Here is a 23050-nt window from a genome sequence, read left to right on the forward strand (position 1 = left end):
GGCCCATTGCAGTCAAAATGTAGTTTTCCTGTGTTTTGTATCATATTGTACAACAGCTGTTGAAACTAAGGCCTGGATTCAATCTATGCGGATGTCAGAGTTGGCCGACATCCACATAGCAGATGTGTTGGAGGTGTAACTGCGGTATTAGCTGACATTGGTGAGCAGCTGCTCTTATGTCACAAACCACTCCCTCCCTTAGTATCCCTACGGCACTGGAAAGTGTAGGTTCTATCGATGTTAGAAATAATGACTCTCAAATGTCAAACCATTGATGTTAGCCTAATGCATGGATTAATGTTCATTTGGATGGGGGAATTTATGCCCATCAGCCTAATTCCAGTGTTTTGAACGTGTAACCCTTGCATCCCTTTGATATTTGAAGTAGAAATTGTGCACCAATATTGAATAGAATGTTAAAAGCCTGTTATATTCAATGAAGTGCCCTTTAATATAGACCACATGGAGAATTCAATCAATCAGATTCTTTTTATATGAATAAAAACTTGCTAAAGTCCCTCCGTGCACCCTCTGTGAGCCCTCTGACTTTCAGGAAGATTTTAACCCACTTAACCCCAACATTTCTCAGCCCTAGTTATTTTGTTGTTAATTTCTGAAGATTATTATTAATTTAATGTGATTCATTTTAAGAAAACATTTAAACCTGTCCCTCATTTTAAGGTCAACCCTGTTACGTGAACTGAACTCTCGTTTTAATATAGTGAAACTATTCCTTTAAAAAAAATCTAAAAGAAACATTGAACATCTAATAGTCAAATCATAGTGTAAAAGCAGGTTCTACACTTTTTGGGCATTTTCTGGTGTTTTGTGGCGGTAAACTGAGTGGGTTGAGCATAACACGTCAACCCTGTTACCCATAGAAGCTAGAAATGTTTTAACAATTGTTAATTTTTTTGTGTGGAGTTTGCATTCATTTGGCCCTTACTGTTGCTCACAAAAATCGTAACATTTTAATGGAAACCTATAACAGTAAGGTACTTAAATGTTACCCAGAAATTATTTATTGAGATCAAAAAAGGCTGCATTGGGCCTTTTAACTTTATAAAAATATACATAGTGGGTACTAATATGAAAACATCAATTTTGTCACCATGAAGCCATTGACTTCAAGAATGTAGAAATGTCATAAGTTGATTACAGTAATCAAAAAGGTAAGTTTTAGCATTGTACAAAAGTGGCACTAAAAATAGTTCATTATTGCTTTGCTGGGCCAACCCAGGAGTCCATGCGTTGTCTGTCTGCTCTCCTGTCACATGGGCTGGATGCTGGACTGTCACTGGTCACATCTCATTGCCCGTCACACTGCATGGCACTGTTGATTGGCTGAGGGAAGGCATCTGGATCTGATTGGCTGTGCTGTGCACAAAGGTGGACTTTAACTCGTTAGTATTGGTGGCTGTGTATGAGTCAGAGGGGTGAGGCAGAGGGTAAGGACTGGCCCCTCCTGAGGCCTGACTCCCCCATGGCCTCCACTCTGACCTCCCCCTCTGGAGGAGGGGGCCATTGGCTGCGCTCTGAGGGCCAGGGTTGGGGCTTCCGCCGGCAGGCCCCTTCGCCTCATACACCCCCCAGCTCAGTCCGTTCAGCATGGAGGACTGGCCCAGGTGCTCAGCCAGGATCAGGGGCTGCCGGTCCTCCTCCTCACAGATGGCAAAAACAGGGACACTGACGTGGTCGTTCTCGGCTGGGAAATCACGGCGCTTCCCACCCTGCACCCCTTCCGGCTGCCCCTGCCCAGAGGTACTGTTACTGGGCTGGGACGGGGAGGCCTGGAGGAGGGGGCCCCCGGGGGTCTTGGTGCTCTCTGAGAGACTGGACCCAGAGAGCAGGCCAAAGCAGGGCCCGGTGAAGTGGGAGCGCCGCATGTTGCTCGTGGAGTTTAGGCGGCGCTGCCTCTGGGCGGGCTGGGTGAGGGGGTACGAGGCATTACTCATGGAGGAGTCAGAGGCGTTACTGTCATCCTGGGCCTCCAGCTGGGGGTCGGAGAATACCTTCCTGCTGTCCTCCCCACGGCAGTCTGACACGAAGCTGGATGGGGCCTGGGGGGAACAACATCTAGTCAGCACATATCTCTCTGCATTGCAACATGACACTCATTGTTTTTTGCATCTGCGCTGAGTCTTGAAAAATGAGATATCAAAATAATCCACATAGAAACATACATGACTGTAATTCAATCTGGGTAAAAGTGTCTGCTAAATATCAAATGTAAAGAAATACAGTTTATGATGGTGTGACTATTATTCAACAACACTACTGAAAGACCAATAACATATGAGCTACTAACGCTGTCCACCAGCTTAGTGAAGGGACTGGTGGAGTTCCAACTGCACCACTTCTTGTGTAACTGGGGCAGTGGAGGGAGGAAGTCCTGGAAAGTGCGGACGCTCCAGGCCCGGGGTCGGGCACAGCTGGCACTGCCATCCTGGGCAGCCCGGGTCTCTGTGGGCGAGGCAGCCGGGTCTGGAGAGGGCCAGTCACTGACAGGGCCAGGGCCGGTGTCACTGTGCCTCAGAAACCTCTCCCGCTGCTGAGAGGAGGGAGACACAAAAAATGAATCAAATATAATTCTATCAAATCCACCATGCAGTGTCTGTGTTCATGGGGAGTAGTAAACAAATGGAAAACCATCTGAAAGAGGTTAAACGCTCAAACCCAGTGAACCCGCTGTAGCAATGTTTACACAGTGCCTTTGTTTACAAACTGCTGCCATGGCAACACACTTCTTATTCTGAAAACACCTACCTGTGATTATTCTATAATTTTATTTGACCATAGGAAAATGAGACACTGTGTGAATACAATGCATATTCGATTGACTTGAGCACTCAGTCAATGGAGTTTTCTCCATCAGTGGCATCAGAGCATAAATGAGACATTGGCTTGGATGAGAGAGACTCACAAACTGGATAAAAATAGCTGGATAGTATCAGAGGTCGCATTATATTCAAGCACTGACCTGCACCTCCAATCACAGTTGACCTAAAAAGGGCAACAAGCAAACCATTGAATCAGGCATGTAATCCAAAACAACAACAAAGTGCTGCCTGGTAGTGGGTGCAGTCAGTAATTCCTACCTCTATGATTCCAAGAACCGTATTCACAAAGATTCTCAGAGTAGGAGTGCTGATATAGGATCAGTGTTGCCTTTAAGATCATAATTCATAGAATTATATGGACAGGGGGGGACCTAAAACAAGATCTGTTCTCCTATTCTGAAGGTCGGTTTTCTGAACACAGATTAAGCCTAGTCCTGGACTCAAAAGTAAACTCAATGGAGAATCTCCATGTCCAGGGCTTGGCTTAATCTGTGTTCGGGAAACCGCCTCAGAGTCTTTGTAAATGTGGGTCTAGGGCTATACGGTAGGTGTCTCACTGATATAAATGGCAGGTCAGTGGTGAAGGGCACATCAGTCACGTATCCCCCCCTCAGTCAGCTAGTAAATCATGGTAGGGGTAAGGTTGGGGGGGGGGTAGAGGTTTAAGGGGTTGCTCCTTTCAGAAAGCGAGATAATCCTTACTAAGAATCACTAACAGCTCGCATAGTCTAGACGAGACCCCCCCCCCCCAGCGTGCACAGAAACACACACACAGACCACGCACCACAATGCACAACAGCGCACACACACACACACACTTGAAGCTGGGAAACTGACTCCCCAGATAATACATCCATTAGGCTAGGCTGCAGGAAAGCTCGCCAGCTCTCTAATATCTGCCAGGCCTGCCTTATGACAATTCTTATTCCAATAGAGCACAAGCAAAAATGCTGAGTCAAACCCTCTCCTACCTCCAATCTCCTGGGTTCTCTGCTACTGCCTGGGTGTCATGCCACCCCTAGAGGAGGTTCTCTGCTACTGCCTGGGTGTCATGCCACCCCTAGAGGAGGTTCTCTGCTACTGCCTGGGTGTCATGCCACCCCTAGTGGAGGTTCTTTGCTACTGCCTGGGTGTCATGCCCCCCCTAGAGGAGGTTCTCTGCTACTGCCTGGGTGTCATGCCCCCCCTAGAGGAGGTTCTCTGCTACTGCCTGGGTGTCATGCCACCCCTAGAGGAGGTTCTCTGCTACTGCCTGGGTGTCATGCCACCCCTAGTGGAGGTTCTCTGCTACTGTCTGGGTGTCATGCCACCCCTAGATGAGGTTCTCTGGGTTACCTGCCTCACCTCGCTCCTTACCGTATGGGCCGAGAACAGCAGTCTGCTGCTCGGACTGGGCGCAGATGAAATGATAAACACCTCATCTGTTCCCAAGTCCAGTTCCGTGAGACCACTGGATGAGAGGTCCACTTCAGCATGCTCGGACATATCACCACCAACACTGACCGGGGAACCTGGGAAGGAAAGGAAGGGATATTTGTTTTTGAATCATTTACTTGTATAGTGACAGCCTACAATTAAAACATTGCTACATTGAAGGCACAACCTTAGTTTACGCTAACTTCCACTGCTTGTCCCTAAAAGAGCACTTGAAATGGATTGTTACAGATTGGTCTCCATAGGCTACTGTATATTACTACACTGTGTAGCCACAGTACTTGTCCACTCATATTTCTGTTAACTCATAGTGAGTTCAAAAGGTACTCACACTCAAACCATGAAAAGGAATAACCCAAGGAGGCCGAGAACCAAAAATAATGTACTTAATTTAATTCATTCTTGAAAGATTACAATAGGGTGCTAAAAATAGAACAAAACTCATAGTGACATGGTTGAACTCAGCGTGAGGAGAAACATGGTATTCCTAATGCTCTCACGCTGTTATATAGGTTAAATGTCACGACCTGTAAATCTCTCTGTGGGATCAGCTACAATGAGAGAGCCTTTGGATTGTTCTGGGATAAACCCAGTCCTCCAAAACTAAAGCCATTTTCCATTGAGACTTCTAATGCTGCACTTCCCACCTCCCATTCACTCAGCTACATCCACTACAAGCTGGCCTCACATATTCCCACAGAAGAAATACATTTTCAAATGACTCAGGAACATAATGCGTGGACAGTAATGTTGCAGCCAATTTCCTTCCACACAGGTTATTGATTAAATGTATGCAGCTACTGTGCACACGGAATACCTTAATGATTTCACATATTTTGAGCTGTATTGGTGAATTCTACTACACACCGATTCTCCTATGCACCAGTGTTAAACATTACTTCAGGTGTGTAACAGTAATTTACATTACATTTTAGTCATTTAGAGCCATTCTATGGCCGTGATCATGAGAAAATATGTCTACTCATTCAGTCTGTGGTAGAATCCTACCAGCTCTATTACTGTTTAGAATCCTACCAGCTCTATTGTTTAGAATCCTACCAGCTCTATTACTGTTTAGAATCCTACCAGCTCTATTGTTTAGAATCCTACCAGCTCTATTACTGTTTAGAATCCTACCAGCTCTATTACTGTTTAGAATCCTACCAGCTCTATTACTGTTTAGAATCCTACCAGCTCTATTATTGTTTAGAATCCTACCAGCTCTATTACTGTTTAGAATCCTACCAGCTCTATTACTGTTTAGAATCCTACCAGCTCTATTACTGTTTAGAATCCAACCAGCTCTATTATTGTTTAGAATCCTACCAGTTCTATTATTGTGTAGAATCCTACCAGTTCTATTATTGTGTAGAATCCTACCAGCTCTATTACTGTTTAGAATCCTACCAGCTCTATTACTGTTTAGAATCCTACCAGTTCTATTATTGTGTAGAATCCTACCAGCTCTATTATTGTGTAGAATCCTACCAGTTCTATTATTGTGTAGAATCCTACCAGCTCTATTATTGTTTAGAATCCTACCAGTTCTATTATTGTGTAGAATCCTACCAGTTCTATTATTGTGTAGAATCCTACCAGCTCTATTACTGTTTAGAATCCTACCAGCTCTATTACTGTTTAGAATCCTACCAGTTCTATTATTGTGTAGAATCCTACCAGTTCTATTATTGTTTAGAATCCTACCAGTTCTATTATTGTTTAGAATCCTACCAGTTCTATTACTGTTTAGAACCCTACCAGCTCTATTATTGTGTAGAATCCTACCAGTTCTATTACTGTTTAGAATCCTACCAGCTCTATTATTGTGTAGAATCCTACCAGTTCTATTACTGTTTAGAATCCTACCAGCTCTATTATTGTGTAGAATCCTACCAGTTCTATTACTGTTTAGAATCCTACCAGTTCTATTATTGTTTAGAATCCTACCAGCTCTATTACTGTTTAGAATCCTACCAGCTCTATTACTGTTTAGAATCCTACCAGCTCTATTACTGTTTAGAATCCTACCAGCTCTATTACTGTTTAGAATCCTACCAGTTCTATTACTGTTTAGAATCCTACCAGTTCTATTATTGTGTAGAATCCTACCAGTTCTATTACTGTTTAGAATCCTACCAGCTCTATTATTGTGTAGAATCCTACCAGTTCTATTACTGTTTAGAATCCTACCAGCTCTATTATTGTGTAGAATCCTACCAGTTCTATTACTGTTTAGAATCCTACCAGTTCTATTATTGTTTAGAATCCTACCAGCTCTATTACTGTTTAGAATCCTACCAGCTCTATTACTGTTTAGAATCCTACCAGCTCTATTACTGTTTAGAATCCTACCAGCTCTATTACTGTTTAGAATCCTACCAGCTCTATTACTGTTTAGAATCCTACCAGCTCTATTACTGTTTAGAATCCTACCAGCTCTATTACTGTTTAGAATCCTACCAGCTCTATTACTGTTTAGAATCCTACCAGCTCTATTACTGTTTAGAATCCTACCAGCTCTATTACTGTTTAGAATCCTACCAGCTCTATTACTGTTTAGAATCCTACCAGCTCTATTACTGTGTGTTGGAGGTCTGACAGTCAGGCCCAGTGTACCATTTTTATGTCATAGTTTCACAGCTGAATGAAATAACAGTGCCCCAATTATGCTGAACATGTAAGTTCAGTTTAGGGGCAGATAAAGTAATTGTCAGCCAGGTTGGAACCTGACCAAACACCCCAGCGGTACCCCTCAATCATGGAGGGCAGGTGGAGAGAGGGGAGAGAGGGGATTCACTAGGCTAGGTGGCTGGAGCACAAGCAGAGGGGAAAACAGGGGAGTGTTAGAGGGAGAGAGAGGAGATAGACAGAGAGTGTGTGTGTGTGAGCATGCATGCATGAATGCGTGCGTGTGCATACCCACCTGTTTGTGTGATGCTGAGGGAGTGGTTGTTGTCGTTCTCTGCCATGTCAGGGACCTCCAGGCCGGGCTGATTAGGAGCCACCAGCTGCAGCTCACGGACATCAGCTCCAGAGTTCTGCACTCCCTCCTGCACCTGCAATTTAGAGTCAGCATGTACTACTACAGCTGCCTACCACAGCACATACACCAAGGGAGTAGGGCTGCACAGCACTGAAATACAGACATGAACTGAAGTTGTTTTGATCAATTCATAAAATGTTTTGATAACCAGTGGGGTATTATGATCTAGTGGCAATACAATACTAAAAGAGACCAGAACTTGTAGGACTGTTTTGCTTTGTTCCTTCTTAGCACACTAAAGTTCAATCCCAAATAGAAGTGTCATAGGGAAGTGTAACTTGTCCAGTGTGTGTATGTGTGAGTCAGTCAGTCTGACCCCAGTCAGTCTACCTCTGAGGCTGCCTGCCCTGCGTGGGAGAAGTTGGACAACAACAGCGCCAGGCCAGCGGAGGGTATTTGCATTTGTTCCAGTGACTGTAGTCTAGAGGATATGAAGTAAATGTTCCCTGATTCCAGTCAGAAGCTAGCCTACAGAGGAATGTCTGGACAGACAGACAGACACACACACACACAGGGGTGGTTTTCCGTTTACCTCAGAGTTGTTGGATGAGCAGGAGCTGGCTGATTTCGGACATAGTTTAGGTCTGAAAAACAAAAAGAGCCACAACATTTCAGTTATGCATTTTTTAAACTGTTTAACATATCTTTGAAAACCATTATTTACTTTCTTGACTTTTGGCGACATTCTCTTTCATGCTATTTGTGAAAGCTTGACTGTTATTTAGGGCAACTGTTCTCCAAAATGTTTTACAAAATGACCATATTCTCCCACAATTAGAAACTGGAACGGATTGCCTTCACTGAGGTTCTTCCTCGAAACATAATCAGTCTAGCTAACTAACTCACTACATACAAACAGCTCCAGCAGCTATGAGGGGATTCTGTTCATTAACGGAGATCTAAATGCTTTTGTGTACCCATTTCTGGTACAATTAAAAACATGGTGCCAGGACGGGACTAATACAACTCTAACTGCTCTCCAACATGCATGGGGGATTTCTCTCAACCATGCATGGCTGTACAGGTCGTTGCTGCAGCTTCTCAGTCAACTTACCTGGTTAAATAAGGGTAAAATAAAAAGTATATATAAAAAAATACTACGCATGATGGAAATGGCCTTCTTGGCTTCCTGATCATGTTTTATGCGTGTGTTGTTGTTCCTGGTAATTAGACTTTCATTTTATTAGAAGTGTGTTTTCCATTTCCCTTTCATTAACAGCAAGAAGTAAGAACTACACAAATGGGCTTATTGTGCTCAACAGCCACACATCGGTTTTGGAGAATAACCAATAACATATTTCTACTGTACAACCTATTTCACGGCGATGTATGTTGCTACAGTATATCATAAAGTATTGTGTGTATTTTTGTTTTCAAAACAGAATGCTTTCAAGCTGAGAAAAATTTAACATTTCACAAGTAATAAAAAAAAACATTGCTTTTCCTTTGAGTTGGGTTGACTAGATTGAGGGGAATTTACATAGAGATAGATGTTTTTTATGTATGGGAATTTAAACCTTCCTGGAGGGAACTAGAGATGTGAATCAGGCCGGTAGAGTAAAACGGTGATACTCATTTAGTCACCTGGCATGGATAATATTACACCCTGATAGAACTAATACAAGCAGCATGTGCTACTGTTGTCTCCAAATGGGATTGACCGAGAGAACAACCTGTAAATTACATATTCTGATACTGTATGTTGTTCTTGTTCTATTAAACAACCACCATGGCACCTGGGCAGGACAGAGGCTCACAGCACAGCAGCACGAGGATCTCCGCTTCTCCTTGTCTTCCTTCCTTTTTCTCCTGCTGGCTTTTGTATGGCTGCATTTCTCTTTGTCAGTTGGAATCGATGCCAGGTGCTGCACCTTGAATGGCCCTCACCCTCCCTCCCTCCGTATCGCTCCCTCCGTGTCTCGCTCCCTCTCCCTCTCTCTGTATAAATGGTGAGAATGCTGCACATCAAGGCAGATACAGCCGACCCCTTCACTGGGTCACATCAGGGACCAACCCAGGCCTCCAGCTGAGTCAACAGGCAGGCCATCAGCAGCAGCAGCACACTAGTGGAGGAGGAGGACTGACTGGTAGACTATCCCATTCACGGCTACATCTCATTCATGGGAGGAATCTTTGTTACACTGGCCAACATCAAAGACCCAACAGTTGTGCCATCTCCCTTGGATGACAAGGAACTGAAGACATAAGAGGGTCATAAAAGGACAATTCTTGCCATTGTGCAGAATGTGCACGGTCTTGTTTATGTTTATGCTTGAGAACTGCATGTCTCAGGTTGTCAGGGAAATGTATTTATAGTACAAAACGTGTCTGACAAAGGTATCTTTATGACTCCATTCTTTCTGCATGGCTTGCTTTACCTGAAGATGTTGCACAGGTGAACTACAGGGATCATGAAGAGACAATCATTCACATTGTGCATGGTCTTGTTTATGCTTGAGAACTGTATGTCTCTGGGAAATAGGGAAAGCAATCACACGTGTATGACAAAACAAAATGTTCTGGTGTACCAAGTGTTGAATTTCATATTGTATAATTACACAAAATCTGAAAAGTTCCATGCCTGATATTACTGTAGATTCCTTTTGTTGTTGTCAGTGCCCTTTTTAATGTTGCACACTTCCTTCTCCTCCTGTATTCCCCCTCATAAACATCCCCTGCCCCCCTTACCTCTTCCCTGTCTACTTTACCCATGTGGAAGAGGTAGGTTACAGTAAAATTGTGCCATGAAAGTCATAATCAATCCTACATGTTAAAACACATAATGAGTTTATATGGTCCTTGACAGTGCAATATTATGGTCTTCTACCAGTATATTGGGATATTCATACATTTATGAACTTTTTTATCTGTTACGTTATGCATACTGTACATGTTAGCTAACTATTGTACTTTTTACTGTAGGCTACATCGTCATTGGGCTACTCATGTCCCCCTGTGAATTTGTACTTTGCAGAGGAGTTGGCGTATAAGGGCAGCACAGCAAGTTTTTCCTGTTATTATCAGGTATGTCATGTGTTTTGTTTGTTAAGATATTTTGACGATATTTTACTGTTAGCAGTTCGCAAGTGCATGTCATGTACTGTACTGTATGTAACGCCTGGCTGTCATTGAGAAAGTTGGCTAGCCTAAGCCTAGAAGCTATAGTGTTCATTGCGTTTGTTATTGTACTGTTATGTGAAGCAAGATTATTGTTACAGTGCATTCGGAAAGTATTCAGACCTTGACTTTTTCCACATTTTGTTACGTTTTTTAAATTTTTTATAAACAAAATTGGCGCAGCGGTCTAAGGCACTGCATCGCAGTGCTACAGGCGTCACTACAGATCTGGGTTCAATCCCGGGCTGTGTCGCAGCCGGCCACGACCCGGAGACCCATGAGGCGGCGCACAATTGAACCAGCGTCATCTGGGTTAGGGGAGGGTTTGGCCGGCTGGGATGTCCTTGTCCCATCACGCTCTAGTGACTCCTTGTGGCGGCCGGGCGCATGCACGCTGACGTCGGTCGCCAGCTGTACAGTGTTTCCTCCGACACATTGGTGCGGCTGGCTTCCGGGTTAAGCAAGCAGTGTCAAGAAGCAGTGCGGCTTGGCAGGGTCGTGTTTCGGAGGACGCATGGCTCTCGACCTTCGCCTCTCCCGAGTCCATACGGGAGTTTCAGCGATGGGACAAGACTGTAACTACCAAATGGATATCACGAAATTTGGGGGTAAAAGTGATAAAAAGTACAATTTTTATTTTTTACAAATATATTCTTTTTTTCCATCATCAATCTACACACAATACCCCATAACGACAATGCAAAAACAGATGGGTTGAAATTTTTGCACATTTATTATAAATAAAAAACAGAAATATCACATAAGTATTCAGACCATTTACTCAGTACTTTGTTGAAGCACCTTTGGCAGCGATTACAGTTTTCGAGTCTTCTTGGGTATGCCGCTACAAGCTTGGCACACCAGTATTTAGGGAGTTTCTCCCATTCTTCTCTGCAGATCCTCTCAAGCTCTGTCAGGTTGGATGGGGAGAGTCGCTGCACAGCTCTTTTCAGGTCTCTCCAGAGATGTTAGATCGGGTTCAAGTCCGGGCTTTGGCTGGGTCACTCAAGGATATTCAGTGACTTATCCCGAATCCTCTCCTGCATTGTCTTGGCTGTGTGCTTAGGGTTGTTGTCCTCTTGGAAGGTGAACCTTCACCCCAGTCTGAGGTCCTGAGCACTCTGGAGCAGGTTTTCATCAAGGATCTCTCTGTACTTTGCTCCGTTCATCTTTACCTCGATCCTGACTAGTCTCCCAGTCCTTGCCGCTGAAGAACATCCCCACAGCATGATGCTGCCACCACCATGCTTCACCGTAGGGATGGTGCCAGGTTTCCTCCAGACGTGACGCTTGGCATTCAGGCCAAAGAGTTCAATCTTGGTTTCATCAGATCAGAGTCCTTTAGGTGCCTTTTGGCAAACTCCAAGCAGGCTCTCATGTGCCTTTTACTGAGGAGTGGCTTCCGTCTGGCCACTCCACCATAAAGGCCTGATTCTGGAAGGTTCTCCCATCTCCACAGAGGAGCTCTGGAGCTCTGTCAGAGTGACCATTGGGTTCTTGGCCACCTCCCTGACCAAGGCCCTTCTCCCCCGATTGCTCAGTTTGGATGGGCGGTCAGCTCTTGGAAGAGTCTTGGTGGTTCTAAACTTCTTCAATGCTGCAGAAATATTTTGGTACCCTTCCCCAGATCTGTGACTCGACACAATCCTGTCTCGGAGCTCTACGGACAATTCCTTCGACCTCATGGCTTGGGTTTTGCTCTGACATGCACTGTCAACTGTGGGACCTCATATAGACAGGTGTGTGCCTTTCCAAATGATGTCCAATCAATTGAATTTACCACAGGTGGACTCCAATCAAGTTGTAGAAACATCAAGGATGATCAATAATTTACATTTTAGTCATTTAGCAGACGCTCTTATCCAGAGCGACTTACAGTTAGTGAGTGCATACGTAATATTTTTATTTTTCATACTGGCCCACCGTGGGAATCGAACCCACAACCCTGGGCTACATCCCTGCCGGCCATTCCCTCCCCTACCCTGGACGACGCTGGGCCAATTGTGCGCCACCCCATGGGTCTCCCGGTCACGGCCGGCTACGACAGAGCCTGGATTCGAACCAGGATCTCTAGTGGCACAGCTAGCACTGCGATGCAGTGTCTTAGACCACTGCGCCACTCGGGAGAGTATTTCAAGTCTCATAGCAAAGGGTCTGAATACTTATGTAAATAAGGTATTTCTGTTTTTATATGTAATACATGTGCAAAACATTTGAATAACCGGTTGTGTGTAGATTGATGAAGATTTTCTTTAATTTAATCAATTTTAGAATAAGGCTGTAACATAACAAAATGTGGAAAAAGTCAAGGGGTCTGAATACTTTCCGAATGCACTGTATATGTAAGCCGATCAAAACACAATGTACAACACCGGTCACACTGGCACATTTCTCTCTGCATGTCACCCCTGAGGTGCTGGTTCGATATCAGGGAGTCAGAGCAACCTATTTATAACACAACACGTGTGTGACAAAGGGATATCATATCACAGCAACTCTCTCTGAATGCTTTTACATACCTGAAAATGATGCACAGAGCGCTGGTGAGCACCATGGCAAAGAAGGCTGCTCCGCTCATGGCGGCCAGCAGAGAGTCCATCTTGCTGGCCCCGGCAGGGGCGTAGGCGTGCCGGGGGTCATCTCCATCCAGTTCTGTCCGGTTGTGGTAGTGAAAGAGCAGGGCGAAGCCGCGGCCCCAGTGGGTGGTGGTGATCAACTCCATGATGACCTCTACCATCTCCTGGCTGGAGCCAAACACCAGCTGGCTGCTGGAGGGCCGGTTGGAGCCACAGAAGCGCGAGGAGAAGGTGAGGAGGTCCGAGATGTAGAGGACGTCGTGGGGGCAAGCGTCCACCACCGACTGCTGGGTCTCAGGGCTCACTAACTCTGTGTCCGTGGGGGGCGGAGAGGTCGCAGTGGTGGCCTTGTCTACAATCACAGCCAGGTCTGGGGCTGCTGCTCTGGGGTTAGGGGTAGGATTTAGGTCAGGGTCGCCTCTGAGGAGAGGAGAGGTGATTGAGTTCACCGCTGCCTGGGCCCTGGGTAGGAGGAGGTGTGAGGGGGGATGTGGGGATGCAGTGTCAGAGGTGGACCTTTTAGCAGAGTTGGAGACTTTGGCGATCTCCATCTTGGTGGACTGCTCTTGCACCACCACCTGCTTGACCTTGTCATTTTGGAAGGAGGACTGGTGGGCTTTCGCTCTGCCCCCCTGAGCCTTAGGTACAGGGGCGTCTTTAGCCAGCATTGACACATTTTCATCTGTGACAGGACCCCCAGATGGGAACGTTACCCCATCGTCAGCCTCAGCATCTTCCACTTTCAAGTTAGAGATCGCAGTGTACTGGGTGGAGGGGTCATGGCTCTCGAACACATCAAAGTCAAATATCTCCAGTATGAGCTGGTGGCCGACAGGCACAAAGAACTGCCAGACACAGTGGGTCCCTGAGGAATAGTTAAAGGGAAACCCAGGAGACAGGATGAGGCCTTGGACTTCCACAACATCCACCTTAGCTCCACAATCAAAGTAGACCTGCAATAAAAACATACATGGGCTTGGTGAGGGGGACAGGAGTGTACGTTAAAACGCTAGCATCTCTAATGATCGACATCTCTACTGTATACCAGCACTTGTTAAAGACTTACAGAAAATCAGCAGACATTAAAAAAAAATAACGTCTAGGGACTTTTTGTAGAGTACAACATGGACATATAATACAAATAAGGCTGTCTTTTAAACAAATAACACAGTTGAGCTGAATTGCAGATTGCCTAAAAAACAATTAACTGCATCCAGACCTGAACTATTCAACCCTCCTCTGCCAGCTAGTATATCAAAGCGGTGGCGGTGCCTTGCATGCCTGTGCTTGGGTAACCCTGGGAAGGGTTTCTTAAAACACGCTGAGCTGGCTGTAATGCTTCCCAGGTGTGTTGGGTGGAAGGTGGAGGGGGACCTCAGCCTGGCTAAGCAGAGGCAGATGTGTGGCTGGAGCCGCTGGGCCCAGAGCTCAGGTCCAGACCTTTGTAGGAGGGCTGGTGTGTTTATGAGCTTTCCTCTCAGCCCAGGTTCTGGACTGTGGGAACTGAGCGATGACCTAGCCGGGGATCAACCAGCACAGCCTCCACCACCAGACAGGTAAAAAACCAGCCAATGCCACAGGCAACACTAGTAGTCTGGTTGGGAACACATTTAAAAACGCACTCAAGACCCGGTGTGTGTGTATGGTGTGTGTGTGTGTGTAAAAGGAGCACCAGCACCACTGCCATCGACCAACTCCAGATAGACGCTTTGATTGCCGCTACATGACCCATCTCATCTCTCCATATGCATGCATTTATCAAAGGCATTCCTCAGATTCTTAGAAGCTAAATCTAGATGTATTTTTCAATCATGACTGTATGAGAGAGGCTGCTGCTAGGTTTGGCCCCAGCAACCCCCTCCGTCCTTCTGACTGCAACTCAAAGACCTCTCTATTGCTGATACAGCTGGCAGCCTCACAGCCAGGTCAGAATGTCCCTTACAGAGAGATGGAGGGCAGTAAGGGCATACATATGTGTGTGTGTTCTGTACAGTTAACGAAAGAGGTGTTTTCAAAGCACATGAATGCACCGAAAATATTGAATACAAAATATTGAATGCATATCACGCCAGAGGTGTGATAGTCCTCAGTCCTGATCGCTTGATCATCACGTAGCAGCATATGTATTCAATCTGTTTCAGACCTCCCTATCCTGCCCGCTTAATGACTCAACACTTTTGCAATATGTTGGTGAACAACATTGGATTAAAAACATTGGATCAAAACATTGCAACAGTGTATTATCTCAGCTATCATTACTAACCATGGGAAAATACGTATATTATATGCATGGGAAAGAGCCAAGCAGCTTATCATGTGTTGTGCTTGTTATCCAGTATGTGTTTTTGGTTTGTATTAAATATTATTGACAAACTCTAATAACAGCTTCTGTTAAAGAAATTAAAGAAGGACTGCCTTTAAAAAGCAACAAATCCCTTTGAAAACGGCCTATGTGGCATCGATAGGAGTCAGAAACAGTTATTCCAGTGTCAAAATTGACATAAAGTCAGTCTCGTCTAAAACGGAGTTTGGAACATCCGTGCGTCTCAACGGGTAAATGAAGGTTGGGTTTTTGATTTGAGGATGTACATTTCCCCACTAACATTGGGTGAGCAGCTGTGGTGATTGCTCTCTATCCAATAGCATAGACAGTGAGACAGACCTGCCTGGCAGCTCTGACTTCGTTTACATAAGACAACATGTCGCAAATTTTTTTACTTGAGAAATACTGCACCAAACACCTTAGTTAGATGTAAAACTGCGCAACCAAAACATCCTCAGCGAAAACGTGAAATAGGCTTCTGCGTCTACAGTGTCTGATGGGGGACAAACATCATTAACCAAACGCGGAATCGGAAACACACCTCCAAGATTTAAATCTTGTTTTTCTAATGAGCAACAGAAAAACACACGTGCCAATCGGTGTGTTCAGTGGCTCTTTAAGATTAACTTAAAGTTGTAAACATTTTATTGCTATGGACACAGTCCACTCATTGTCAAGTTTAGGCACCAAAATGAAATAATTACAGAAACAAATTCTAATTTATGCAGTGGTAAATACAACTTGATAGTGATAGAGGCTTATATAACAGTGATAAATTACAAGAATCAAGGCACAGTCAGTACTTTGAAGCCCAACTAGTTCTAAGAGTGTTGTAAAATAGCCTTTTCTTTCTCAATGCTTTCTCTGCTGTTTAGTGTGACAGCATTATGTCATAGTAAGGTGCAAAAGAGAAAATGGCCTTGGACTTACTAGGAACTCATGTCATGAACGCCACAACAACAATACATAATTACGCGGATGACATTTTCAACTGGTCAAATGCCATTCCCAGAGAGGTTGCAGAGAGTAAGCCAATTTCCGTTTTTGCTCTACGGTGTTGTGCAGTGTAGTGGTATTGTGCAATACCCTATAGAATGAAGGGAACAGCTTGGCAACATGGGGGGTGTTTGTCTGTCTCCGTGACCAATATAAGTGTCCAAATCCACTTTTGTGTAGCCAGGCTCTTTCTATTGACAGTGTGTGGGCTACATAGAAAGAGAGAGAACTGTGTCAGGGAGGGAGGGAGGGACAGGGACTGTGTCATTTCCCTGGCTCTGGCTGCACTAGGACTGGGCTGGCTATCTGGAGGTCCGCCACCCTCACTGTGGTGTGACGTACATGGTAGACTACACATGAATGACCTCAGTGCCACAGTGTAAATTGGAAATGGGACATTCTTATAAAGCCAAACATCCCAGTTCTGTTACATCACAGACACAGGCCTCTAACACTGGCAGTGGCAACCAGGGCGGTCATTATTTAAGGAAGCCTTTTCTCATGGGGAACAACGGGCAGCAGTGCCATTTGGTTGCACCACTTCATGGTGGGATGGGAGATAACACTTTAATGAAGTGATGTTAATAAGTAGGAGCAGGCAGAAAGTTTACATAAGACCCTGCTGGTCGGTCATCGCACCCCAGTTGTGCCACACGGAGATCCCTGTACAAAAGTAGAGAAAACAAGCATATAATTGTGTAGAATGACTTGTGCATTAGAATGTCAAATGAAACCCTGTGATTAGTTTGAGGTTGACCATAATATTGATATCGTTAAGCAACTTGAATCCTTTGTCGGAACAACATTTCCAGAACTGCAAATTACCTGAAATATGGTTCGAACTTTATACAAAGCCTACTAAAAGTATATCCCTATGATTGATTTGCTGTTTGGAAAATGAATTTTGAACACTCTCCCTAACAACTGAAGACCTTACAGAGGAATTGAACCTTAACAACAGGTTAGTGAGTACCCCCAGCTAAAACCCTTGAAACAGCGGCTCGACATCCCATAGCGATCGCTGTCACACACTCACTCATTCCATTCCCTCACTCCTTCACATGCACAAACAGCCCCTGACTGGCTCCTAAACAGCCAGACGGGCCCCTCAAGGGGGCAGGGATCCTTCCAGGCGCTGTTTACTGGAGTAGAAAAGTGACACTGCTCCACAGGCTGACGCTTCAGCTATGCCAACTCCCAGTTTAAGTGTTATATAACCCAGGGCTCAGCAGCTCCTCTGTATGTCTGTCTGTCTTGCACCCGGTGTTGTCCGTCCACAGCTGTGAAAAGGCACTGATACACGAGCCCACAAGTTATACAATAAGTATGGTGTGTGTGTATGCAGGTATCCCGTGCTCTCATCTTCACTCAGGGTGAGTTTACAAACAACTGGTGAGCTTCCTGATTGGGCTCTAGCTGAAGCTGTCGCCACTGACCTGGGAGAACAGAGTCCTCATACTCTAATCACCACACAAAATACTGACCGTTACAAATTAACATCAAGGCCACGATAATCTTTGGTTGTCAATGTTGGGGCCACACATTTTCTCTGCTCTGCATGAGACAGTGGAATGTTCAGTATTGTGGTGGTGGTGAACCCTCCAACTCCACATAGATATGTGGCTGGGTGGGCGGGATGTTGGATATGGGGTTCCACATTTGTGGTGCACACACCAATTAACATAGTTTTCCCTGTATTTTTCTTCCTCTCTGGATAGGAGGAGGTTGCAGTAACAGTCATTAACTAAGGACGCCTAGCCTAGGAAGTAAAGCATGTTGATGGATGCAGTCAGTCAGTGTTATGTCTCCATGGTGGTTCGGACCAATTTGGAGAAATAATTTCCAGATTTGGAATGTGATCCAGGCAGTGAATGGATGCATCCTGAGTAATTAATCTCTCAGCAGCTGAGCGAGTAGCCCCACCATGCAGGATGACAACAACACTCACAGCCAGAACAGCCAGGCCAGCTAGCAGGGCAGCTAGAGCTCTCTCTCTCTCTCCCTCTCGCTCCCTCTCTCTGCCTGGCCCATTCATCTCACTTAAAGTAACAGTACAGTTTATTTACCACCATGCCAACCTCACTGTCTGACCAATATGTGTTTACAGTATGAACTAGTTTCTTTATGGACTTTAAACATTTAGCTAAGGGATGAATTCGTCAGTGGTTCTATCTTTAGGGTTGTTCCCTCTATCAAATGGATGCTCATTTAAAAATCAACATTAGAATAAGCAATGAAATTATGAAAAGATTCTGTAATATTTCATAACTTAAATGTCAAACATGCTCTCATTTGTCTAGATGTTAGGGTGGTTCTCATTTGTCTAAATGACTAAAATGTAAATGTAATGTTAGGGTGGCTCTCATTTGTCTATATGTTAGGGTGGTTCTCATTTGTCTAGATGTTAGGGTGGTTCTCATTTGTCTAGATGTTAGGGTGGTTCTCATTTGTCTAGATGTTAGGGTGGTTCTCCTTTGTCTAGATGTTAGGGTGGTTCTCATTTGTCTAGATGTTAGGGTGGTTCTCATTTGTCTAGATGTTAGGGTGGTTCTCATTTGTCTAGATGTTAGGGTGGTTCTCATTTGTCTAGATGTTCGGGTGGTGGATTTATCAAAGTTGAACGATTTCCTTTAGGGGGTTGATGCATTGAATTCCAAGCCTGTTTACGCTGTTCCAAAAATCAACTTAATACAAAAGAGGCCAAGAGGACAAAGCCATCATTTAGAGTGCCCCATCAGGCAGATAATTGCAAAGATAGTGAGCACCCTACGCACACAGAAACTAAAGCTGGGGACGCTGACAATTCAATATACCAAGGGCTTTTGTTGTTCAGTTCTAAGAGTTCTACTGCTCACCGCCACTCAGTCACAGTGGATGGGGACGAGTCTTGACAGTTCGTAGCCTTAGAGATTCTCCTTCCTAGTGTTGTAGTAGTGTGTGGTCAGAACTAATATTTACAGTGCATTTGGAAAGTATTCAGAACCCTTCCCTTTTTTCACATTTTGTTACGTTACAGCCTTATTCTAAATTTGATATTTTTTTTCAATCTCATCAATCTACACACAATACCCCATAAGGACAACGTGAAAACTGCCTTTTATAAATTTATAAAAGATAAACACTGAGATACCTTATTTACATAAGTATTCAGACCCTTTGCTATGAGACTCGAAATTGAGCTCAGGTGTATCCTGTTTCCATTGATCATCCTTGAGATGTTTCTACAACTTCATTGGAGTCCACCTGTGGTAAATTCAAGTGATTGGACATTATTTGGAAAGGCACACACCTGTCTATAAAAGGTCCCACAGTTGACAGTGCATGTCAAAGCAAAAACCAAGCCATGAGGTCGAAGGAATTGTCCCTAGAGCTCCGAGACAGGATTGCGTTGAGGCACAGATCTGGGGAAGGGTACCAAAACATTTCTGCAGCATTGAAGGTCCCCGAGAACACAGTGGCCTCCATCATTCTAAAATGGAAGAAGTTTGGAACCACCCAGACTCTTCCTAGAGCTGGTTGCCCGGCCAAACTAAGCAATCAGGGGAGAAGGGCCTTGGTCAGGAATGTGACCAAGAACCCGATCAAGAACCCGATGGTCACTCTGACAGAGCTCCAGAGTTCCTCTGTGGAGATGGGAGAACCTTCCAGAAGGACAACCTTCTCTGCAGAACTCCACCAATCAGGCCTTTATGGTAGAGTGGCCAGACGGAAGCCACTCCTCAGTAAAAGGCACATGACAGCCTGCTTGGAGTTTGCCAAAGGCACCTAAAGGACTCTCAGACCATGAGAAACAACATTCTCTGGTCTGATGAAACCAAGATTGAACTCTTTGGCCTGAATGCCAAGCGCCACGTCTGAAGGAAACCTGGCACCATGGTGGTGGCAGCATCATGCCATGGGGATGTTTTAAGCGGCAGGGACAGGGAGACTAGTCAGGAACAAGGGAAAGATGAATGGAGCAAAGTACAGAGAGATCCTTGATGAAAACCTGCTCCAGAGCGCTCAGGACCTCAGACTGGGGCAAAGGTTCACCTTCCAACAGGACAACGACCCTAAGCACACAGCCAAGACAACGCAGGAGTGGCTTCAGGACAAGTCTCTGAATGTCCTAGAGTGGCCCAGCCAGAGCCCGGACTTGAACCTGATCTAACATCTCTGGAGAGACTTGAAAATAGCTGTGCAGCGATGCTCCCCATCCAACCTGACAGAGCTTGAGAGGATCTGCAGAGAAGAATGGGAGAAACTCCCCAAATCTTCCGACACAATCCTGTCTCGGAGCTCTACGGACAATTCCTTTGACCTCATGGCTTGGTTTTTGCTCTGACATGCATTGTCAACTGTGGGACCTTATATAGACAGGTGTGTGCCTTTCCAAATGATGCCTAATCAATTGAGTTTACCACAGGTGGACTCCAATCAAGTTGTAGAAACATCTCAAGGATGATCAATGGAAACAGGATGCACCTGAGCTCAATTTCGAGTCTCATAGCAAAGGGTCTGAATACTTATGTAAATAAGGTATTTCTGTTTTTTCAATTTGTTATTATGGGGTATTATGTGTAGATTGATCAGGAAAATGTTTTATTTAATCCATTTTAGAATAAGGCTGTAATGTAACAAAATGTGGAAAAAGTCAAGGGGTCTGAATACTTTCCGAATGCACTGTACATACAATGGCCGTGTCACACTCAAATCATTGCGGAGACAGAGTAGGCTACATCACCTGAAACCACATAGTAAGTGGGGTAAATTATTTTATAGTACTGCTTCATTCTGACTGCTGCCAAAGTTGTCAGGAAGAATTTGGTGATTAAAAAGAACGCCTTCTGCCGGACTCTGTTAATCACCTGTAAGCACTGAACAGATTAGGGAAGTCTTTCCCAAATGCTAATAACTGAACATAATTAAATACCACACTTCCATGGCCCATAGACACTATATAACACGGTAATGTTATGGATTCACTTGGTCATTTGACGCCTCTGCCTTATATTTCATTTACAGTACAGTGGCAGATCAATAGCTTCATTCTCCCCAGATGCTGCGCATATACTTATGCTATTTAAGTCAATACTACAGTGTCAGATGTTCACATACAGAACACTCAGAAGAGGAGAGAAGATATTAATAAGAATGTAGCCTACACACAGGTTTCTTCCTAGTTTGGGAATTGGACCAAATTGAGAAGAAACCCAAACCAGAGTGTCACCTGGACTGCTTCTGCTGCACCATCATCTCTGGTGCACAACCATTATTATGAGCCGTCCTCCCCTCAGCAGCCTCCACTATGCTAAACATGTTTCAGGTGTGTTGCACCATACAACTTAGTGTGGATGTGGAAACCCAATAACCAGGAAAAAGCCACTGATCATACCATGCAATCCAGTGCCATGTAACACTGATAATGAATAGTAAGGGAACGGTTGGTTTCCACTTACATACTACTGTACTAGGAACCCTGTCAGACAGAAAGTGCTGTGTGTTGTATAACAGAGAGCCGGAGTCAGGCGTCTCCACTCTACAGTATGTACTGGGTGATTCATGAGAGCTCTTGTTCAGGAATAAAGTCATGAAGTCCATGTCAGTGTCAGGCAGACAGGCAGACAGGCAGACAGGCAGACAGGCAGGAGGGTTGTTTTCACCACAAAGTGAGAGTGAGTCAGACTCAGACCAACAGGAGATGAACATGCCCTGCTCTGGCTTCATCCATGTGGTTCTCATTTCACTGCTCTCTCTGTCTGACTCTGCATGCCATTGCCTTTAACTCTACTAGATATAGTTGAGGACAAGAAGATAGAGTGCATGCTCAGTGTCATGGGATGTTTTCCTCCCCATGGTTGGAAAATGCAGCCTTACAGAGAGTACTGCCAGCTGATGTTTAAGATTGTCAAAAAGTGCAAACACACCTGGCTATAGCCGAATATTGATGTATATTTATGTGTGATGTCTTACAGTTATATACAATTATGCATAGATTGACAACATGATCAACTGGGAAATCACATAAAATAATGACTTATTTTCCTCAATTACGAACCCAGCATGACTTTGAACTTGGGGTGATTACTATTGAAAGCTTCCTATTGAAATGCATGTCAATAAGCTTTTTGTAGCACTCGATAGGGTAGTAGATCCTTTTATAAGATAATGGTATTAGATTACTAAAAAGTGATTATTCATGTAAAACTATACTCAAACTTCTGGAGAGGTGAGCCCTGTGTATGCACGGGTGGTGTTCACATGCATACCGGACTACTCTGCTACAATACGTTTACAGTGCATTCAGTGCATCAAGTTCTCACAGTAATGACAAATTACCCAGGAAAGTCTATATTCTGTCTTTCCCTGGGTGGAAAATACCTAGCTACACAACAACAACACAACAACAACAAGGAAACTTAATACATGTTTCATTCTTGCTTAACAAGTTTTCAGCCAGTCACTAAACTATAAGACCGATGACGCGTGAAACAAATCACTGTGCTTTTTTATGAGGCAAAATATAGACTGTAAACAAAGAGCAGACATGTATTACTTACTTTCTGTGCAACACATCCCGTGACCCATAGTAAATACGCTGTCATGAACACATGTGCCCAGAACGAGCTGTTGCAGTTCATTTTCTTTATTTCTTCCTTTTCCCCGACGCACACTGAACCATAACCCGCTCTCGCTCCCCATTCACCTGAAGTCTCGGGGGCGCGCATTCATCGTTCGTGGA

At 44.5% G+C, this 23050-nt stretch overlaps 1 protein-coding gene across 1 annotated transcript; it reads right to left on the minus strand.

Moving 5' to 3' along the window:
• Positions 1 to 840: 840 nt before the first annotated feature.
• LOC121530633 lies at positions 841 to 22997 on the minus strand. Its single transcript, XM_041835747.1, has 7 exons — positions 22869 to 22997; positions 12954 to 13963; positions 7850 to 7901; positions 7198 to 7330; positions 4197 to 4351; positions 2309 to 2551; positions 841 to 2060 (listed from the first exon to the last, which is right to left on the minus strand). The coding sequence occupies exons 1-7, from the start codon at positions 22947 to 22949 to the stop codon at positions 1302 to 1304; spliced, it is 2433 nt and encodes an 810-aa protein (XP_041691681.1). The 5' UTR covers positions 22950 to 22997; the 3' UTR covers positions 841 to 1301.
• Between the last annotated feature and the right edge of the window lie 53 nt (positions 22998 to 23050).

The sequence above is a fragment of the Coregonus clupeaformis genome, chromosome 18, assembly GCF_020615455.1.
Source record: "Coregonus clupeaformis isolate EN_2021a chromosome 18, ASM2061545v1, whole genome shotgun sequence".
Taxonomy (NCBI): domain Eukaryota; kingdom Metazoa; phylum Chordata; class Actinopteri; order Salmoniformes; family Salmonidae; genus Coregonus; species Coregonus clupeaformis.

Bases quoted from the DNA above. Each gene is read 5' to 3' on its own strand.
- LOC121530633 (XM_041835747.1), bottom strand. From the start codon at position 22,949: ATGAACTGCAACAGCTCGTTCTGGGCACATGTGTTCATGACAGCGTAT. The intron at 13,964-22,868 runs GTAAGTAATACA...TTTTTATTGCAG, and splicing joins CGGGATGTGTTGCACAGAAA to GTCTACTTTGATTGTGGAGC. The intron at 7,902-12,953 runs GTATGTAAAAGC...TTTGTTTTTCAG, and splicing joins GCTCTGTGCATCATTTTCAG to ACCTAAACTATGTCCGAAAT.